This window comes from Aythya fuligula, chromosome 6 (assembly GCF_009819795.1).
Source record: "Aythya fuligula isolate bAytFul2 chromosome 6, bAytFul2.pri, whole genome shotgun sequence".
Taxonomy (NCBI): Eukaryota; Metazoa; Chordata; class Aves; order Anseriformes; family Anatidae; genus Aythya; species Aythya fuligula.
Window position 1 is genome coordinate 18,584,437 of NC_045564.1, and position 15,434 is coordinate 18,599,870.

Below are 15,434 nucleotides of genomic sequence, written 5' to 3' on the forward strand. Positions count from 1 at the left end.
TGTATGCAGGGGCAGAAAAGATTTTCTGTTTGGGAAATACTACCTTTCTTCTCCATCTTTCCTTAATTCTGTTCCTCCTCTATTTGTTAGTATAAATTATGGGTTACTGTGGCACTGTTTGGCTTTTGTCTGTGCCAAAATCACTTTCAGTATCTGCATTTGGGTAGCTTTTTATTTGTATTTGTGTGGCATTTTATAAATTATTTAATACTTAAATGTTTTGCAAATAGTAGATTATAAATAGACTGAATTCAAAACATGCTTTTCACCACATTATAGCATCAGAAGAAACTGCATTATATCTGTATGTAGTTCTGAGAGGTGTGCTTCCTAATATCTCTGCCCCTCACTTACCTGTGCTTAGCATTGAGCCTTCTCTTGATTAACAGCAATAATACAGTTCATCATATGAAAAACATAGTGGGACTGGTAGTGGATGAGCTAGCCATATTTTTAGCAGTTTTATAGAGAGGCCTTCCTCGCCTTTGAAAGTCTGCCTCCTTTCAAGCAGTACACATTGTATACACCACTGTCCTCAACCTGGAATCAACAAAATTCTTGTGAGGAAGTGGTGGCAGTTTGGGAAATACTGCAGCAGACCTAGCAAATTCTCCGCTCTGGATGGCAGTGCTGTATCAAAGGCTGTGTAGGGTGTTACAGCCCTCTAAGATTCACAAACAGGTAAAACCTTTGACATTAAAACAGTAGTGATTCAGGACAACCTGCACACAGCTCTGGATATCCTCAGCTCTGGAGCGTTCGCAAGAAGTGCCGTAGCAGCCAGCAAAGGGACGACTCACAGAAATGTGCTTCCTCCAGAATCAGCAACTCCAAGAAGACTGCATTAAGAAGATGCTATTTCTGTCTCAGTTGCTGTAAGATTTTGGAAAAACCTTGTGTCCCCAGTAAAAGCACAAGTCTCCGTTCTCATAGCTGTTAACAGAGACATCCACCCAGGCACTGGCCTGTTTGTACGGTCAGCTGCCTGTCAGTTGTCTTCCTTCCTTACTGCAAGGCAGGGACCTCCCGCAGTCAGCCAGTGCTCTGTGTTTCTTGAAACTTACCTGCTAGCCGCTGGGCAATGTAAATGTCATTGGGAAGTGTAGGGTCCGCTCTGTCAAAGCCCAAATATTCCCAGCTGCTCCCAAGTTGTGGCTGTATTTGAAATACGCAAAACAGCTTGTGGGGCGGCTCAGTTACATCGGTCAGGTCATACCTGTCAAGGAAAGGGTTTCTGGTCACTGATGGAGGAAACTGATATCCTATCTTCCTACCTTCCTGAGAGTTTACTGGTTTGTTAATCATCAACAGCACTACCCATGCTTAGACATGTTCTGAGAAAATGATTTCTTTCCCTACTGTTACTGTAATTAATTAAATTACATTTCATTGTAATTCAGTGATTAGCCTGCATTTCTGCATTTGAAATTTTCAGCTACCATTAGCTTTGAGTTGCAGGGAGACTGAGTGAGGCTTTGGCAATGCTTTCCCGTATCCTGACAGCAGCTGGGGAAGCAGAGAGCTCATAGCTGATATGGACAGTGCTGCCCAAAGGAACTTACACACATGACGCATGTGAGTACGTCATGAAGGGCAGGGTGCTGTGGGGTAGCTGTTCCTCCTCAGCTGGGCAGGGAGGCTGAAGTCAACATCTAATGCTGTATAAATGATACATAAGTACTGTTACAGCAGACAAAGATGCTGTGAAGTTACACTGTAGTTCCTATGAGTTACGTAGGAAAAAATGTATTCTTCCCATCAATGCGCCTGGTATTTCGAATGGATGAATGGATCCCTTTTCATCTGAAAGACTTTTCTGGTTTGTGCTGCAGAAGGTGGGTGCCAGAAGGAAAGGGTCTAAGAACCCTTCCTGAAGGTGTAGGTAGTGCATCTGTTGACAATTAGGAGTGGGAGGTGTGTGTCTCTGTGTTTGCATATATATACACAGAGGTCTACTAAAATGTACCATTGATTAGAACCTGTTATGTATTTAAACATTAAATCTAACATCTAGTCTAACTAATTTGGTATATTTGTAGATAAATAAAAATTGTCTATTTGTATATACATGCATACAGACAGACGTGTACATGATTTATTTACAAGGCAAATAGAATGTCATAATTTAAAATATTAGTTTTTTATTTAACATGCACAAATGCAGAATTTTAGCTGCCATACTACTACTCTTTAAAATCTTGAGGATAATCTACCCCTTTTGATATACTTTAAACAGATAAAGTTAGAAGCAAAATTCAACTTTACTGCTTTATCTTGATCTCAGTGGCAGGCATTTAAAGTCAGGGAGAAATTTCTTGTTCAGTAAAAGAGGCATAAGCTTGCTGCAGGTACGTGAACAATGAAAGCTTTGCCTTGAGAAAGAACTGCAAGTCCTTTTGATGTTTTTAGAATAGACTGCTTCAAGTAACATCTTATTTTAGCTGCTTGTATGGGACGTAGTTGTGGTCCAGGATGTGGTAGTTTCAAAAAGGAAGGAAGGAAGGGCTCGAAATAGGCCTCTCCCCCTTTGTAGCATATGCCTCTCGGGTGGAATTGGAAAGGGCAAGAGGTCTCATGTTGCGGGGTCATTTGTGTATTTCCTTCAGCCTTTGGCATGTCATGAGGCGTTTGCTGTGGGATCTCAAACTACATCTTTTCTCTCATAACCTTTGCTGTCAGATTTAGTTCCTTTATTTGCTCCTTGTAGAGTTATTTTACATGACATTAAGGTTAAGTAGAAGCTTTTATTACTGGTATTTTTGATGTGTATGAATAACCTCCATTCAGAAACAAATTTGTCAACCTTTTTTAAAGTGTCTGTTGTAATTTATGTGTGAAGGGAGGTTTTCTGGGGGGGAAATCTAGGTTTAGTGCACCTTCTCCAAAAGAAATTGAAGGACTGCAGCATATACCTCAGTGAGTATATACTCACGTGCACGTGTATTTAAAACATAGCTGACAGCTGAAGTAAGGTATTTTGAAAAAGAATGATGATGATTGCCCGTGATTTGCACAGAAGCATAGAGATTTGTACTGTGACCCTGCACACTGCCAATTCATTTTTATTTTGAGATGCTTTGTGTCCTTCTCTTCTGCATCCTCTTCTGGAGCACTTCCTCTGCTGCTGGAGAGCCCAGGCAGAACATGCCCTCCACTTCATTTATCTTCAGATAGGCAAAGATCTTCTTAAAAACAAAACAAAACGAACCAACCAAATAAAACAGAGCTCTTGCTCATTTGTTAAAGAGCACTCAATGAAAAAGCAAGTTTTCTTGTTACATGTTCTGTGTTAAAGTTCATGCTTGTCTTGCCTGTCCTTGTACTATGGCTAAGGACCTAACTCATTCAAGCAGCTCCACTGAATTCAGGGCAACTCTTCATGTGAATCAAATTACTCCTGTGCAAAACGTTTGCTGAGCTCCAGACATAACTGTATCAAAAATCAAGACTTGGACCGGAGCATTTGTTTGTAATATGGATTGTTTAATTGGGTATCTTAACAGTTACAGCTCTTTTAAGAAAGCTGCTTGTTAAGAAGTTTGTCAACAAATGGGCATATGGGAAGAGTTATTTTGGCTGCTCTTCAGGATGTGCAGATTAAAAATAAAACAACTATTAAATAAAAAATTAAAATATATCACATTAAAAAATAAAAATGGATTTTCACATACATATGTAAAGAAATAATGTATATTAAATAGGCAGGTAGCAGATTATTGTCTGGAAGGAGTGAATTTCTAGCTTAGTGTCTAGATTTTAAGTTATTTGAATTTGTTTTATTTTTTGTAGTGCATCATATAATGTAGTAAGAGCATTGTGCTTAATGTTTTATTTACCAGGATTTTAAAAAATATTAATGTGGGAAAATTGTAAACATCTGAAATTGTTATTTTCTGGTTAATGCAAGATCACAGAATCACAGAATTTCTAGGTTGGAAGAGACTTCAAGATCATCGAGTCCAACCTCTGACCTAACGCTAACAGTCCCCACTAAACCATATCCCTAAGTTCTACATCTGAACGTCTTTTAAAGACTTCAAGGGATGGTGACTCCACCACTTCCCTGGGCAGCCTGTTCCAATGTCTCACAACCCTCTCAGTAAAGAAGTTCTTCCTAAGATCCAACCTAAAACTCCCCTGGCGCAACTTAAGGCCGTTCCCCCTTGTCCTGTCACCAGGCACGTGGGAGAAATAGGGTTATTGCTTAACAGAACTTGCCAGATAAGATTTAAAAAAATTTTTTTTTTAGATTGAAACTTGTCCAAGCAGGACAGTCATTTCATCTTACATGCATAGGTGTGTATAAATGATAGGAAAGGGTAAGTTGAGAAGTAAACAGTGTCTGAAGAACAGCTTTGGACATGAGTGCTGTCAGGGAACCCAGAAAACTCAGAGCATTAAGTCCAAGAAACAGAAGAGGGGATCATTTTGCCTGTTCTGGGAATCCCAGTGATCCCAGTTGCAATAACGTCCACAAAAATGTAGGCTTTGATTTTTTTTTTCAGAGGGGTGAAGAAGTGAGAGAATAAAATCAAGACTAACAACATAGATTGGTTATTTGAGCAGAACTGCCAGAGATATTAATCCCCACTGCAGTAATCACTCAAAAGCAGGGGTTGATCTGCCACTGTTTGGATCAAGGTGTGTTAGTAAGTCCATAACAAAGATTTTTTAAAATGTCAATAGCGAGTGAAGTAATAAACAGGGTTTGCAGGATGCCAGTACACTCAGCAGAGGTTCAGTGAAATGTCTGATGCTTGGTCAATGAAAATTTTGAGATTTCATGCTCCTACATTCCGTAGACACTACCTGAGTGCTTAATCGTTCTTGGTAAGAGCTGTTGAAGTCCTGTTCTCAAGTCTAAAATAAACTTTTAAGGCATGTTCCAGGGCTAGTCTCAGTTTATTGTGCCTGTTGCTGGAGGGAGGAAGATTGTGCTATAGCCAGAGACATAACAGAAAGGATTAGTGTTCATTAGTCCTGAATCAATTAGCAGAGAATGCCAGGAGGTGTTAGTGCAGACTAGTGATATTTTTTTGCATACACACACACACAGCATCACAAAGAGAGTTTATTTCCTGGGCAATCTAGAAGTGAGGAAAAAAAAAAGCATTAATTGCAGATGTTCTGCATCTTTTTTCTTCGTTAGTGTTTGATGGGTTAGAGGAAAAGATCAGGCATTCATATGGAAGAAATGCTGCTTAAAGTTGGTTGTATTCAAGTGGCTGTATACCATACATTTTAAGGAAATGGTCTCAATTTTTAAATCAACAGAGATGGCCTAGAAAAAAGGGAAAAAAGCAAGTTAGTAACATTTATTTGTTTTGTGATGAACCACACACTTCTCCAGAGGTGAATGGTAGGTACCTACAGCATGCCAAAGAGAAATCTCTGTCATTTTAAATAGGTGTACGCATGTACCTATCATATGGAAACTGAAACATAGCTCTTTGGTTAGTTAAAGTGTAGAATCTGAAGCTGCTGTGCAGCACTATTGCTAGGAACAAATAAGTAAGGCAGTCCGTCAGCACTGTGTAAAATATCATGCTCAGAGAAAGACATGACTCCCATTTTTATTCAGTATCATATTTTGAAATGTTACTCTCCCTATTTAAATTTTATATTTTGTTTCCAATTAGAACAATTAGTCTGCTAAACAAAACTCCAAACACCTTTTCTAATAGTTTAAAATTAGACCATTAAATGCAAATTTACCTTTTAAACAGCATCACCACTAAATGCTAATAGCATGTCTACACATTGGTGATGGATTATTATTGAATAAACATAAGGTCTTCTTTGTAAGTGTTTGATGCTCTAGTAGCACGAGTGTAATGACAATTTTAGTCTAGTATTTAGTATTTAGTCTAGTATTTAGTATTTATCTGATAGACTTTTACACAGTTTCAGGACTTGTAGAAAGGAGAATAGCAGAGACAAACCACATTAATCACCTTAGTGGAACATAAACATATAAATGTACATGAATCAGGATTTTGTACAAAACCATGATTTCTGATTTGGGCCTTTAACTTCCAGACAAGTGCTTTATTAACTGTCATAGATTTTTATATGAGAATATGAGCCAATGCAGCAAGAAGTGAAGGCACTCAGCACCTTGAAGAAACCAGCGTGTTGCCACATGCTGTAGTAACGCAATTTACTTTCTTTTTCTTTGGGTTTGCAGGCAGGAGCTTCTCAGGTCATCTTCACTAATCCACTGGAGATTGTAAAGATTCGGTTGCAGGTAGCAGGAGAAATTACTACAGGACCCAGAGTCAGTGCCCTCTCTGTTATTAAAGATTTAGGTCTTCTTGGTCTTTATAAGGTACGTGTTTCTGCTTTGAGTGACTTCATTATAGCTCTGTTAACCTGTTTTATGCTAAACCTTTACAGTGTTGAAACAAAAACTGCGTTAAAAACAAAGAAACCTTTTGAATTTAAAACCGATTTCTTCCTGCAGGGCAGCCCCACACTGGAAAACTGAAGAAAACCCACTTCTATATTAATGGCAGTGGGATACATAAAAGTACTCCCCCATTCTATCCTCTAGGCTTTTATACCAAGCTACGGGGAGTCCTGTATTGCAGACCTGCTGGCTTCTGGCACTGATAATTTCATTTGGTGGGGTTTTGTGAAAAGTTTCTTGAGCTTTCCCTGTGTGTTTTTCTCACATGTATTTTGAATCTGTTATCTCTATTGTTATCTTTGCAGCAGGATATTCTCTTTGTCTTAATAATTTGATGGTAGTGAAACAGTAGTAGAGTTTAGTAGGATTCAGATTTTTAAGAAGTTAAATGGTGGGATTTGTCAATAACGAATTCCACTTAAAAAAGCCTGCACTGTACTGTACTTCAGCAGAATGCCAGTCAACAGATTCCTTCCCTGCAGGTATACTTACTACCATCATTACAGATCAGGTGTAATGGAGCAGAAGCTATTAGTTTTCTTAAACAAGGAAGAGTTCTTCCTTTATCTTCTGTCAGTGCAAGGGGTAATACGTAAATTCAGCAGTTCTGTTAGCTGTGCACTTACAAAGCATTGTTTTACCTGATTTGTCCGTAGACCTGTAATAATACTATAAAAACATAAAATTTACTTCTAGAGCTGAAGCTTTTGTTTAGAGTTCAATAAAGCTGATTCATGACCATCTCATTTCCTAAAGATCACAGGTGTTTCGGTACATGGGGCAAAATTGCTATTTCTATTTGGAGTAATTAAATAACTGAGCTCACTAAAAAATGTGCTGTTCTTCAGAATTGCATTATCACTTGTGAATAACTGCACAAACTCATTTTAGAGCATAAAAAATCTGCATGAGAAGGCATAAATTTTGTTTTACCAATGTCTCCTAATTAAGCCACCAAGCTTTGTAACATGAGCTGTCTGTTCCACTTAATCTAACCACAAAGGGTGACTGGCCTCAGGTGGGTGCCCTGTGTGGAGGCTGCTGTCTTGGAGCATTGTTCTACCTGTATGCTAGTTTGGAGTTCAGGCAAAGACTGCTGGTTTTGTAACATGTGCACTTGCAAGGTACGCATGTAAGATCTTCAGATACCTAAGTGATCATTTAAGCCATGTACAGAAGGAGTTATTTTAGTCGGTAAAAGACTGATGATTGAAGTTACTAAAGGAAAAATACTAAGTATGTTTGATTAGGAGCATTCCACTGTTTTTATAGCATATGTAGTTCTTTTAAGGAACTCTTTCATATCAGCTTTTGGCTGGGAGCTCCTACTCAGTGTTGTCACAAGCCTAAAGGTTTGTCTTCCTGTATCTTCCCTTTATTGAAAAACTTCCATTTTGTAACTGCTTACCTCTTTTTGCTAGCCTTTTGGCACAGCATCTTCAGTCAACTAGATGATGATCAGTCGAGATTAGTATGAGGTCTTAACAAACCTAACTGATACTTCAGTAATGCTTTCAGGGTTGGTGGAAAAAAAGGCATGCAAGGGCTTGTCTTGCTGCTTCCATGGTTGTGGGCTGTTGTCAGAAAGACATCAGGACAGACCTTTGTCACTTTCTTTATTGCGTTTGGACTCATCGCACCTAAAAGGTATTTATCCTTGGTACTGATGTCAAAATTGATGTTGCTTATTGCTTAATGAACTTAGATATGAACCTTGAGGCTTCCTTATTCTAGAAACTTGCATGAGGATATACTTTAGACTTTTTTTTTCCAAGTTCAATTCTGCATCTTCTGTTTCCTGAAACGTTTTATTTTCTGTTATTTAACCAGTGGATCAAGAGAGCTGATACTTCCTGGGCTCAGGCTGCTTGCTGGATATCAATTTTAACCATATTTCCAAAATTTACTTGTATTATATCTCTTCTCTGTGACAGGGTGCCAAAGCGTGTTTCCTCAGAGACATTCCCTTTTCTGCAATCTACTTTCCTGTTTATGCTCATAGTAAACTGATGCTTGCTGATGAAAACGGCCATGTGGGAGGGCTTAATCTCCTTGCAGCTGGAGCCATTGCAGGTAATTCTGTGAATGTTTTCTAGAAGCAATTTTTTTCTTTTAGTAAGTAATATTTAATATTCATTCGGTAGCCCCATATAAAGGAAGGGTATGGTACTATTGTATCTGATTTAATCTAAATTTGATCACTGTTATCCTTAGTGGGAGGCAATGTAATTTTGATGAGAACTAATTACATTTGCATAATGTGGATAAACAGCGTAATGCAGCTCAGCAACTTGTAGTCAAATTTGATCTGTCTGTCTCAATGGGGTTTTACTTGTTACAGTGCTCTCTGAGTTGAAGGCTAATTTGAATCTTTGATGAACATAAAATGAGATATCATAAGAGCTAAGAAAAAAAATGACTTATCTAGTTTTGGATTCTTGAGTAACTTAGTCCAAAGGCAATTGCCAAAAATAGGGCATTACTTTGTAAAGAAGCTGAGGTGAAAATATTGCAATGGGAAATTTAAAATACTTTAAAGACTTCCCAAAAACGTTCAGTATGAACAGAGTAAGCAGCCGTGATAAAAAGTTATTTTTACTAAATGGCAAGTGGTATAAAAACTTGAATGTAGGAAGTGTAGTGATGGGTATTTAATATCGTGGATATAGAGATGGCCAGATTCTGCTCTGTTAGGTATAAGTTTTCTAGGGTGAAAAACAGGTAACTGCAGCATCTTGATCACGAACCATTTGGTTTTGACTTCTGCATGGTTTAGAAACACCCTTGGGCTAAACAGACCTTTTGTTACTGGTTACAGTCATGAGGAATAGCTATATATATATATGTGTGTGTGTGTGTATATACATATAATCATACCAATCATGGGCAGTCTGGGTGTAAGCAGCTTCCCATACTGGACTTGATGCAGAGCTTGACTATACCTGCTTTGCCAGTTGTCTATGTTGCTTGTGTCAGGGTGGAGAGAGAGAGAGACCAGCTAGGAAATCAGTAAAAGCAGTTAAAGCACTGTTTACTCTCAAGTAACACAGAGCTGTAAGATAGGTGGAAAGTTCTGAGTACACGTTGGTATTATTAACATATATCTTAAAATACAGACTCGCTTTTTATTTTTAGATTCCAAACTTCACAGTTTCTCTTTGCTTGATTAGTGTTTCTGGGTCATTCAGATACTAAGTGATGAACCATATTATAGAGGTGTTTAAATCTTGTAGGCCAGTTTTTTATATCCTGTACAAGAATCTGCGTTCCTGAACTGCAAATTTCAAATTCCTGATTGCTTGATCTATTCATGTTTTGCATGCACAGCAGGGAAGAGTACAGTCTGAACATATCTGCCTGCGAGGGAAGATCTGCATATGGCTGCTCTTAGCATGTGCTTTGCAGGCTTAACTAACTTGCTCCTGTTCTCTGACCTGATCAGCAAAGCTTGTGAGAATTCATGATCACCTGTGAAAATCAGGGACTTGTTAAACTTTTAATTCATTATTAACTGATAGTAAAAGTTCAACAAAAAGCAAAAATCAGTTTGAAATTCTAAGTCAGTTAGAGTATGTTCTTTTAAGAGATAGATAATTCTGAATACTGTAAAGTTTCACAGATATCACAGTTAAATACTGTGGAGTACACTTCTGAAAACTTTTTCCTTTCCTTTAACTAGAAAGCTGAGAGTGGTGCCTTTGAAGTGGAGATACGTTCTTTCATCACTGTTGGCTAATATCACACTGCTGGTACTAAGCAGACTTGTCTAAAATCTTCATTGTCCTCAGTCTTTTTATTGCTTGCCTAATTGAATTAAGCAGCATCTATTCTCCTGCAGAACAGCCCAAACAGCAGTACAGAAATAATTATGTAGAATACTCCTAGAGAATAGCTAGTTTCCCTACTAACACTTCTAACAAATGGATGTGTAAGATTCAAGTTCCCCTATCATCCTTATATAATTCACAGAGTATTTTGTACACTGCACAAATACAGCAAGATTGCAAAACTAATGATTTGTCATGGATCTCTGATTGCATGTAGGGCATGTGGGGGGGTGGTTAAAAATGCTTTATTTAATAATATATCAAATTACCAATGAGATGGTGAGAAAATACCAATGAGATGGTGAGAGAATTGCTGTTAATTTTTTTTTCCTTTACTCTTATCTATAGCCTTTAAATTTAGAAGAAATGCAAAGGATCATACCAAGAACAAGTTTATATTAGCATCAAGTAAAAAAACTTGTATTTTAGTAATCACCTGTTCTTGCAAAAAAAAAAGTGAAGTTTGCAGTTTTATTTTTCAGTTAGAAGTGTTTCATCTTTACAAGAGTCTTTGTGCAAATTAAATGTGGTTTTCTTCTAAAAGGTGTGCCTGCTGCTTCTTTGGTAACCCCTGCTGATGTCATCAAGACAAGACTGCAAGTGGCAGCTCGCGCTGGTCAGACAACATACAGTGGAGTTATTGACTGTTTTGGAAAGATTCTAAGGGAAGAAGGCCCTTCGGCTTTTTGGAAGGGTGCTGGAGGTGAGAAGTGCACACTGAGTTTTGAATTACAACTGACCCCAGTTCTCTAAATTAGCACATGTGTTATTAAGGACTCTAGAACAGTATTTACAAGGTCTGATTTTGAGAAATGTAACTTACCATTTATTTAAAAAGATATTTAGCTTCCCCCAAGAAACTCCCTTGTTTGATTCTATGATTTGTAATATTTAACAGCTCGTGTGTTCAGATCGTCGCCCCAGTTCGGTGTTACTTTGGTCACATACGAGCTTCTGCAGAGATGGTTTTATGTCGATTTTGGAGGCCTGTAAGTCATTAGTTTGCTTTTTAACTTGCACAAAAATATCTGCAAGGTTCAAAAATCTTACTTTTTTTCATGCATGGGACCACTTAAACTTGGGGACTTTGAGCAGCTAGTCTTAAGAGTTGTAGTACACAGAAAACAGATTAAGAGATTAAGAACAATTTCATATGTATTTTAATACACTACATAAAATTTGTTTCTTTGCTGTAACAAGACACTTTGTCCTTACCTGTGTCACAGGAAGTTATAAGGATTTACAAAAGCTATCAGTAAAAATGTAACTTCAGTTTTGGCCTCAGTTGCCCATTAAGTAGTGCTCTGAAACCACCCTCAGTTGACTATAGAAGTGAATTAAGGTCATCTTTAACAATCCTGCATGCTTAGGCAAAATCTTTAAGTACTTACTCTGTATTTTGTAAAATTATTTAGGCTTACCTTTAAATAACAAAAAGGCTTTCTTTCTTCTGTCTTCAAACAGCAAACCTTCTGGATCAGAACCTACACCAAAAACTCGAATTTCAGATCTTCCCCCTGTTAACCCTGAGCACATAGGTGGATACAGACTTGCTACAGCTACATTTGCTGGTATAGAAAATAAATTTGGTTTATATCTTCCAAAGTTTCGGTCTCCTAGCACTGCCTCAATCAAAAAGCCAGCAGCTGAATCCTGAAGACATCTTTCAGCCTAACAAAGTGATGCAGTGCTAAAAATTCCCAGGAGTAGTACTGTATTTTTTCCAGTCAGCTGCATGTTGTTCTAGTTGAACCGAGCTTGCGCATTAAATTACTCCTTTCTAATATTAATATATACACATACATTTATTTGTTCATGAACTAGTCATTGGCACACAAACTGATTGAAGCAGTGGTTCTATGCCTTATTTTTAAGTGGTGGCATGAATCGTTAAGATGACTTTGCCTTGCACAGCTTGCATTTAATGTTACTGTACATATTGTACATCTTTGTACAGAGACATCATGGCATCTATACACGTACATTTATATAAGGGGTAGTGCAGTTCAAAATAGTTTGAAATGTACAGAATGTTTTGAAAGCTTTTTGTTAAGACTCATGTGACAATAAAACATTTAAAAACATACTAAGTTGGCTCATTTTTTTGTTTGTAGAAAAGTAGACCGATTTTTTTTTTCCCCTCCACAGATTAGGGTTAGGTATTTAGATACAACTATGTAATGAAGTTAATATAGCCTCTGAAGAAATGCATTTTACTCTGACCTAGTTACAACAGAATTATTACAATGATGGCTTCTAAGTATAAAAGAACACAGTAATTAGATGAGCACGTGCAGTATTTTATTTTGCAGCACTACTTTGTTACAAAGAATTCCCTCAAAATACATAATGCTAACTCTGTAATAGATCTTAACTCTGTGGTAGCATACTTAAGATGCATTTGCCAGTTATTAAGACTCCTGAATCTTTACAGAATTTATTATTTGGAGTGCTCATATTTAAGTATGAAATTACACTAAGCCAGTACAGTAAGCTCTAGTACTACCACATTCAAAAGTAAAACTACTAGGGGTTAGTACATGGAACTTTTAAGAACAGCTGTGGCCAAGTCTCACTATTCATAGTGAGAGAATGATGTAGCTTTCCTGTGTCATGTAGGAAATCAACTTTGTAAGTATCTGACAAATTAATATTAAAGATTTCTTCATTCTGAGGTCCTTCTTAAGCAAAGTGACATTTTACCAGCTGTACTTTTTACTTGAGAAAAAGAAGTGTTGCACGAAAAAAAAAAGTAAAGATCAACCCACCTCTCCAGGAGTTACTATTTGATTTTAACCACCATGTGAAAAAAATAAATGCACAACTATTAATAAAATTTATCCATCTTCTGTCCAGGAAACATCTATAACTGTAGTAAAATGGAAGTGTAGTCCACCTAGAACTAAGTCACATAGAAGACAATGCATAGAGATTCACATAGGGAAAATAAATAAATCCAGAATTTAACGTTTCCTTAAGAAAAATGGAAGGCATCTTTTCTATTCCAAGATCATTTTTACACTGGAGAGACTTTGTAACTAATAATAAATTCTTTGTATTTTGTTAGATGAATGCAAAAAAAAACAAACCTGAATTATGCAAAACTGGACAAACTGCAAAAACTAGACATTCCAGTTGAGTAGAATGCTAAGTAAAAGGAAAGGAGAAAGGAAAAGCTCCAACTTCTTCTGGTTTATTTTTAGACTTCCGGCAAACATTTCCTCTGACAGTTTTAAAATCCAAAATGTCAGTAGAAACTGTAAATATCTCCAGTCCTAAAGGAAAAGAATTTATGCTACCCATACAAGTAGAGAGGAGATAGCTGGGTTTCTAGCCCTGCTTATTGAAGTATGTCAGTCTTCAATCTTTAGTTCTACGTGTTTCTTTCAGGGTTAAAGATCCTGGAGAACAGTGTACCCCTGCAGTATAAACTGACTTAAGGTCATGTTACCTTCTTGCTCAGTTGATAGTAGACCACTATGACGAATTTTAGCCAGCTTATGAGGAAACTACTTAAAAACTGAACACTAGGAACATACTTCTTCAGTTCTAACCTGGTGACAAGATACAGCATGCTGAATAAAATATATTCATACCAAATAACACGTAGTAAGCTAGAGGTAACAATACCCTTAAATCAGGAGCTTGATCACTATGCTGTAAAATGCATATAACCATATTAAGAGTTTTCCTCTTTTCTTCCTGTTAAAAAAAATTACCTGTTCTGTGCAGTTTTCTAGACACAGGCTTCCCAGGAACACTCTCTCCCATATCTGTGTATTTTGTTGAGATACAAACATGCCAGGTACCCACTGGTATTAATCTTAGTCACAGCTTGTTGACTGACTTTATCAGCCTTGGAAGACTTTCCAGCGTGAGAACTCTCACAGCTCTAAGACCGGACTGCATGGCACCCAGGATGATCATTTACAGTAACTAGCATCACTATTCATCTCTTGACATTGCAAATAGGCTTTTAAAGCTTTCTTTTATTTGTACTTAACTGTTCTGTGAGGGAAGAACACAAGCAGGAATGAATACAGAACAATATTGTTAAGTCAGAAAAAGGTTAAAATTATTTAAAACTAAGCCCATTTGACATGTATTTTTATGCTACAGTCCATCACAATAAAGTCTTATCTACTGGATTTCTGAAAATAGAAGTCTGAAGGAAATGTATTATTAAATGAGAAGCGATGGGGAGGCGGGGAAAGGACCTTCAGTTTGTTAAGAAATCTTGTGCCTAAAGGGTAGAAATCATCACATGATGTGCCTGTTCTTTATATAGTTCACGTGCTTCTCAACCAAACAGCTGCTGTCATAAGGTTGAGGAAAACGTACAAGGCAGATGTCAAACTGAACAGCATGACTTCGCATTGAAAATAGAGTGTGGACTTCTGACAAGCCAACACCAACAGAAGCAGACATTTCACTTTCAGACCCATGGAGAAAGTGAACCTCCTTAAGACAGAACTGCTGCCACTACTGCCAGTGTCTCTGAGCCTCATAATTGAGGCAAACCAGGTGAAACAGGAAAAGCATGCCCCCATACCAAGAATAAACAGTGTGAATGCTTCTGATTAAGCTGGAATATAAACCTGTATTCCACTTTTAAGCATATAAACCAGCTCTTCTGGCAAAATGACAGTTTGCAGCAGAATAAGAGAAAATAAATTTGATAGTTCTGACCTAGAATCCTATGCTGTCAAAGGGATCAGTGCCACTTTAATGCCTAGCTGGTACAAGTCCAAATATTTACTTAAAGTTATATAAAAAACTCATCTACTTACCCAAAGCTGACCAAAAAAAAAAAAAAACAACCAAAAAACAACTTGATGGGAGCCTAAGAGAAGTATACTAAAAAAATATTAACAATATAATAATATTACCATTAACAAAAATTGTAACCATCCTGTTTCCAAGCCACTGAGAAGTTTGTTTCAATGAAAACGTTAAAAAACGGTAAGAAAATCTTTCTTAAACTGAATATGAAAAATCAGGAGCAAGTCTGATGCTACAGAAATTAACGCTTGAATCTTAACGCTTCATAATTTGGAAAAGCTACTGTTGTTAAAATTTTCTTTTCACCTTTTTGCTGATTGCTGTGGTAGAGTGGATGTTGGGGGTGCAAAACTCCTCTGATGTGTGTAGTAAGATGAAAGCACCAGCTCTCAGTAGCTTTCTACTCTGAAACTACT

General features: G+C 37.3%; 1 protein-coding gene across 6 annotated transcripts in view; it reads left to right on the forward strand.

The window, feature by feature from the left end:
- The window catches only part of SLC25A12 (solute carrier family 25 member 12), a 50,692-nt gene extending 38,396 nt beyond the window's left edge, over positions 1–12,296 (forward strand). For all 6 annotated transcript variants that reach the window (XM_032189774.1, XM_032189776.1, XM_032189779.1 and 3 more), the window contains 5 exons: positions 6,188–6,328; positions 8,344–8,482; positions 10,781–10,939; positions 11,135–11,225; positions 11,701–12,296. In XM_032189774.1, coding sequence (XP_032045665.1) covers positions 6,188–6,328; positions 8,344–8,482; positions 10,781–10,939; positions 11,135–11,225; positions 11,701–11,893 — 723 coding nt within the window. In that variant the 3' untranslated portion in view covers positions 11,894–12,296. The remainder of the gene's footprint in view (positions 1–6,187; positions 6,329–8,343; positions 8,483–10,780; positions 10,940–11,134; positions 11,226–11,700) is intronic.
- The last annotated feature ends 3,138 nt before the right edge of the window (positions 12,297–15,434 follow it).